At 34.7% G+C, this 7,071-nt stretch overlaps 1 protein-coding gene across 2 annotated transcripts; it reads left to right on the forward strand.

The window, feature by feature from the left end:
- Positions 1-626: 626 nt before the first annotated feature.
- LOC136227441 (methionine--tRNA ligase, chloroplastic/mitochondrial) lies at positions 627-6,660 on the forward strand. 2 transcript variants are annotated; one of them, XM_066016106.1, is made up of 12 exons: positions 627-1,123; positions 1,351-1,494; positions 1,587-1,736; positions 1,959-2,126; positions 3,116-3,240; positions 3,888-3,981; positions 4,129-4,227; positions 5,169-5,349; positions 5,464-5,579; positions 5,698-5,853; positions 6,056-6,187; positions 6,300-6,660. In XM_066016106.1, exons 1-12 carry the CDS (start codon positions 803-805, stop codon positions 6,468-6,470), a joined length of 1,857 nt encoding a protein of 618 aa, XP_065872178.1. In that variant the 5' UTR covers positions 627-802; the 3' UTR covers positions 6,471-6,660. The 2 variants fall into 2 exon arrangements, with proteins under 2 accessions (XP_065872178.1, XP_065872179.1); XM_066016107.1 differs by having other exon boundaries at positions 628-1,123; positions 6,059-6,187; positions 6,300-6,655.
- The last annotated feature ends 411 nt before the right edge of the window (positions 6,661-7,071 follow it).

Genomic DNA, 7,071 nt, shown 5'->3' on the forward strand with positions numbered 1-7,071 from the left:
TTGGGATAAAGTGCAAAAATACTACTAACGTTTACGATCAGGAGCAACTTTACCCCTAACGTCTAAAATGGTACAATCTTACCTCTAATAATAAATTTAAAATTGACCCAACTTGTCAACGTTAGGAGTATTATAATAAATTTAAAATTGACCTAACTTGTCAATGTTAGGAGTAAAATGGTACAATCTTACCTCTAATGTTGGCAACAAAGAGTAATTTTACTCCTAACATGACAAGTTGGGTCAATTTTAAATTTATTATAAAACACAAATATTTTATTCCTTATTCTGTACAAATCATATATCGGTTGGTTTTAAAAAAAATTCATATTTTATATGATTTAATAATAGAATTAGAGTTTAATATTTATAAATTTGGTGAAATATATGGATGTTTTTTATCCAACTCGTATAAAAGACAGTATGTTTTTTTAATTTTTTCATGTCCAATCATAAATTTGTTATTTTGATGAATTATTTTTTAAATTAATCCAATTTAGTAGAATTGCTATTATTTATTATCGTTAGGAATAAAATTCTACAGTTTTAAACGTCAGAGATACAATTGTTAGGTTAATTTTTGCCCGTATGCCTTATTTATTTATCTATTTTTATATTACCTACAATTTTCCTATCTGTGTATCGATTCATGGGTTGGGCAGGAATAAGACGTTCGTTATCGATAGCCAGAAGCTTAGCTGCCAGCAGCAGCAGTGGTTCATAGCAGAGAAGAGGAGAGGAGAAGTTTCCCAGTTGCAGGAGAGAGCGAAAAGCCCAATAGCAAAACCAAAGGAGATAAATAATGGCGGCAAGAATAAACCATTCGATACAGAGCACCCTTTCTCTCTTAAATCCTTTGTATTCTATTACTACAAAATCAACCACAAGTACTCACCTCAAGACCCGTCTCACTTTCCCTCAAACTCCATTCCTTTCTCCTTCCAAATTAAGAAATTCTATGTTCTGTACTTTCGCCATTTCTGATAGTAATGCACACAACAATTCCCAAAATGGCGGAGCAGAAACATTTGTCCTCACTACTCCTCTTTATTACGTCAATGCCCCTCCTCACATGGGTAGTGCCTATACTACCATTGCTGCTGATGTTATTGCTCGATTTCAGGTTAATTTACTAATATTCCTGTCAATTATTTTTTAGATTGATGGGCTTTAGTGGTTGGATGGTATGAATTGAATTGAATTGAATTGATTAAAATTCGGATGTGTGTTTTGTGTTCACTGTCTTTTGTCAGATTTTTTCTGGTTAGCAAGTGTAATTGAGTTGATTCTGGTTCAAAGTTCTACTCACCCAATTTAACTAACTAATAAGCTCGGCATTTCAATTTGCAGAGGCTCTTAGGGAAGAAAGTTATATTTGTTACAGGCACAGATGAACATGGAGAGAAGATTGCTACTGCTGCAGCTGCCTGTGGCTTTAGCCCAAGTGAGCATTGTGATGTCATATCAGAAGCTTACAAGACACTTTGGAAAGATGTGAATTTTTTCTCCACCTGAATTTTTTTACTCTTTCAGCTTAATATTTTGATTTTTAATGTTATGATGTGTTATGTTTTGCTGAATGACAGTTAGAAATTGCTTATGACAAATTCATTCGAACAACTGATCCCAAGCACGAAGCAATTGTCAAGGAATTTTATTCAAAGGTTCTTGCAAATGGGGATATTTACCAAGCTGACTACGAGGGATTATACTGTGTTAATTGCGAGGAGTATAAGGTGATGTCTTCCATTCACATTGACTTGTTGTCTTGCATTCTTTTCGAGATTTTAAGTCAATGTTCACTACTATAAGAAAAGACTCATGTTTTTTTTTTTTGTTGTATAAGACATGTAGTAACCCGGTTTCATCACCTTATTATTTTATATAGGGATACTGTTAAGACAGCTTGATGTTAGTATTTCTGCAATGTAATAATATTAACTTTCTAAATTCTACAGGATGAGAAAGAGCTGCTTGAAAACAACTGTTGCCCTACGCACCTAAAGCCATGTGTTCAGCGGAAAGAGGATAATTTTTTCTTCGCCTTGTCAAAGTACCAAAAACCATTAGAAGAAACTTTGATAGCAAATCCAAATTTTGTGCAGCCTTCATATCGTTTGAATGAGGTTAGGGGAAAAAATTCATCAGAAAAGTATTAGCTTTCACTTTTATTCCATGTTATTATTATGTAAACAACATTTTAGAAGTTTATGTATCTACTAATTGAAAATAATCACATCCTTGACAAGATTCACAAATTCCGAGCTAGATCTGAAAGAACCATGTGACCTGAAATTTTGAGAGTAAAAGAGACATTTTTTCGATGAAGATTGACCTGGAATTTTAGAGTTCTCAGGTCTGCCCTGGTCAAAATATTCTCTACTGATATTTCACATCATATGTGTGTGTCTGTTTGTATGTTTTTTTTTTTTTTTTTTGTGCTAAAGTCTTTCTAGATATGCTTGCAAGAGCAGATTTAGTCTTATCATTTGCCGAGATAAAGTATGTAATCTAACTTTGTATACAGAAAAGTGTATTAACTTTTGATGTGGAAAAAACAAATTGAAATCAGTAGGAATTTGATCAAAACTTGACCTTAAAACTTTATATGTTGGCTTCCTGTCTGGTGCTGATTTGGATTCATCCTATGGCATTGTGAAGTTAGCTACCAAATATAAGGGAGTACCTCAATTTGCTATTTCCTTGTAACAGTGCTCTGATTTGTGATAGTATGGATTTTTAAATATCCTGTACTTTTGAGAACATATATATCTGATAATTTTTGAATTCAGGCACAAGAAGAGATTCATAGTTTTAGATTAAATTATCAGTTATATTGTTTAATTGGACTTACTATTACCATGGGATGCTGCTTCTGGTTGTTACATTGCTTCAGATTTCCGTTGTTTGTTATTGGTGAACCTAATCATGGTGCCATGAGGGCATCAGGAATCTGATAGTTTTTTTGTCCCAACATTCTCTTTTACTTTCTTTAGAAAGGAAAATAAGATCTTTAGTTATGTTATGTGCGAACCTGCAAGTCAGTTTTTGTGGTAAGTTCTCATTTATGCTAGTTGCATTGCACCTGACATCTGTTTTCTATTGCCAATATCAGGTCCAAAGCTGGATCAAAAGTGGGCTGAAAGATTTTTCAATTTCCCGAGCATCTGTGGATTGGGGAATTCCAGTTCCTAATGACAATAAGCAAACTATATATGTTTGGTTTGATGCTTTACTGGGGTATATTTCTTTTCATGAACATTTCAAAGCAGGGGCATAAATGAGTCACGCTACTCAAACTCAACTCACGAAATACTTGAATTCATCTTGACATTCATTGAGACATTAATCTTGACTTTTAGTAGCTTGATTAATGAGACAAATTGAGTTCAAAAATTATAATACACTACTTCAATGAATCACAAGCATACTCAAAAGTATTATATGTAATATTGTATCATATATTTAGACTATAATTTGTAATATTGTTATATTTATTTGATAAAAGTATGAACCTTCCTCACAAACTAAAGTTCACTCAAGTTTTAATTTGAAATTAGTAAGATTTTTATTTAAATTTTTAAGAATTTTCAAGTCGCATTATGGATTTCTTAATCATAATACTGAGTTAAGAGGTTGTACTTATTAAAATGTAACTTGAGTCACGTTTCAAGCGGCAGTTGAATTGAGCTATTGGCACTGTGTCGATTCAACTTGACTTAATTCCCTAGATCAAAGTCATATCATTCTAGAGCTCACGACTCTCTGATTTGTAACAGTTCATGTTTTCTTCTGTGTCATCGGCTCACTGCAAAGACCAAAAAAAAAAAAAAAGGAGTAATTCTGCCTCTTTTGCTAAATGTTTAAATTCTTGTTCTTTTGAGCAGGTATATATCAGCTCTATCAGAGGACATGGAGCAACCAAATTTACAAACTGCTGTTTCTGCTGGCTGGCCTGCATCACTACACTTGATTGGCAAGGTCTTACCAATTTTATTTTCCAACATCTGTTCACTTTATTATCAATACACCTGAAAATGTTTTTGCTATTTTAGTTGTTTTCTTAATTTATGAATTTAGCCCCTGTTTCCCCAAAGATGTTACTAAAATAGCCCTTGTTTCATGCAGGACATTTTACGTTTTCATGCAGTTTATTGGCCAGCTATGCTAATGTCTGCTGGTCTTAGCCTCCCAAAAATGGTGTTTGGACATGGATTCTTGACAAAGGTATATATATAATTTTTTATGATGTATAATAAACTTGGCATTCTAGTATATTCAGAGGGGAAATTGTCCACCGCTGATAGTAAGAGTTGTGGATTTCCAACTAAGAAGTTGCTGCTTTAAGGCTAAAAACCATCTTTTTATAGCAGACGCCAAAGGTTGGGATTATTTCTAGACTAGTTGATGGTGTTTTCATCTGTTCTTCTTTGGATCATCAGTAGGCTGCGGTCATTCGGCTTCAGATATACAAGATGGTAGCAGCTCATATCTCTCAGAAGTCCTTGATCCCCATTACAGAGAATACCTAATCCCCTGGATTTGCCAAGATCAAACCATTTAGTTCTCGGAAGTACACAATTTAGTGCTCATGCCATTACATCTGGGGTGTCATCCTCTGCATTGCATTCTAGTGAATACAGAATATATTACTGCAAATCTTTACGTTGTATTTGGGAAAATATTGCAAAAGAACTGCTTGTTTTCCTGGAAGGAGTAGTACTGTAGTAGAGATGATAACAATCAAAAGTTATTGGAGGGGGTGGGTCTTTGGGAAATAGTACATCCTAGACATATCTAACTGCAAATAAAGAAGAGAGAGAGAGAGAGAGAGAGAGAGAGAGAGTCACCAACTGTATCTTAGCGTCAGTAAGCAATGGGTTGGGTTGCTACTACATTGAATCTTAGCCACCCTAAAGTTAGCCAAAGAATTGCTGGACTAATTCGTGTTAGTTATTTTAGTTTCTTTGCAGAATCTTTGTTTGTTTTTCTTAATCTTTTTGTTGAATTTGGAATGGACTTTAAATCAAGTAAATGCATTATAAAACTTAAAGCCTAAAAGACAGCATTGTAGAGTAAGGTTTTGTTTATTTTTCCCACCTTTCTTTTTTCTCTCTTACACCTAATTTTATTTCATGCAGCAATGCTTTTTATTTTGAAAATTATAGGATGGCCTGAAGATGGGAAAATCATTGGGGAATACACTTGAGCCAAATGAATTGGTTCAGAAGTTTGGCTCTGATGCAGTCAGGTACTTCTTCCTTAGAGAGGTGGAGTTTGGTAATGATGGAGACTACTCGGAAGAGCGCTTTATTAATATTGTCAATGCACATCTTGCCAATACAATAGGTATTTATAATATTCCTGTTAACAAGTATTCATTTTTTCCAGTAGCAAAGTATGAAGCTGAGATGTATAAATGTGATTTGAAAAATGTTACGTATTCCGTACTCAACCATGCAGGAAACCTTCTTAATCGTACTCTTGGACTGCTTAAAAAGAACTGCCAATCAACTTTAGTTGTTGATTCAGCTATTGCAGCCGAAGGAAATGCACTCAAGGACACTGTTGAGAAGTTGGTAAGATTACAAAGCCTTTGATATTAGCATCATTGACATATCCAATGAATAGTTTTAGAGTAGTTTTATCCATATGTGGCATGATATGCCACCAAGTTCTTACTATACTTTCTCATAGGTTGAAAAAGCTCGGATTCATTACGAAAATCTGTCACTATCAATGGCTTGTGAGGTTGTTCTTGAGATTGGTAATGCAGGGAATGTGTACATGGATGAACGTGCTCCTTGGTCTCTTTTTAAGCAAGGGGGTGCTGCTTCTGAAGCTGCTGCAAAGGTTTCACCTATGTACTCCTGTTTCTTTTACAAAACTAATGACCTTAATTTCTGACAAAGGAAACATATTAGTCTTGAATCTATCAACCTTGTACTTAGATTGTTTCACAAGAGTATGCGCACATGAAAATCAGGAGATGTTGAGTTTCAATTGTACTTTAGCCGTTACTAAAATTCTGATTCCATTTTGGTTGATGCTAAAGCAGGATCTTGTAATTATATTGGAAGCAGTGAGGATTATAGCGGTTGCTTTATCCCCTGTTGCACCGAGTTTATGCTGGAGGATATATGCTCAGCTTGGCTTCTCAAGGGACCAGTTTAATGCTGTGACTTGGGTCCGTTTGTGTCTCTGTTTCTGCATATACATTGCTGCTCATTATCTATACACATACCAAACTCGTAGTATTTTGTTTTGTATTAACTTCGTGTGATGATTTTGTACTGTAGAGTGAGACAAAATGGGGTGGCTTGACATGTGGTCAGATCATGGCTCAGCCGAAACCAGTCTTTGCAAGGATTGAGAACATATCAGACTCAGAAGATGGTGAAGTCGCAGCTAAAAAGTCAGTTAAAAGCAAGGAGAAAAAACCTAAAGCTCAAGTTGTTGCAGAAGCTTAAAACTCCAATTGGTATCTCTCATTTGTATTCCCCTCTCAATCATTTGTAGAGACTATTTATGCACATAGAACCGCATTATCTCCATAACATTTTGTATCAATATGAAAGCTTAAGCAAAGAATAAACGGAGCTCAATTTTGATCTTAAAAGAGAAAGAAAGGTCTCTTTATATCAAGTGAGGTGAAATACATAGAATGGGAGAGGTTTAAAGAAAAGAGAATATCCAATATGCTATTAGAGTAATTCGGAAGTTTACACAATCATGAATTGAGGAAATTGCAGGGAGAGGTAAAGAGCACTCTCCAAGTTTTTTTTTTCATCTTTCTATTTATTTTGACAAGTGGAGTAGTATGTGTATTACTTGAGAGGGAAATGTGCTATTAGGCTGTAATCGAGCAGAGTCGAATCGAGTTTAAGCATGCTCATGTTCGGCTCGGTAGAAAATGGATGAGTTTGAGTTTGAGTTTGAGCTTAACATCCTGTCGAGCTCAGTTCATTAAGAAAATTATTTAATCGGGAGCAACTCTTTAATTTTGTTCATAGACTTTGTTTGTTATGCTTGCGAATAGCTAAGTATGTTCATAAGCTACATAGTTTTGAA

Source organism: Euphorbia lathyris, chromosome 4 (assembly GCF_963576675.1).
Source record: "Euphorbia lathyris chromosome 4, ddEupLath1.1, whole genome shotgun sequence".
Classification (NCBI taxonomy): Eukaryota; Viridiplantae; Streptophyta; class Magnoliopsida; order Malpighiales; family Euphorbiaceae; genus Euphorbia; species Euphorbia lathyris.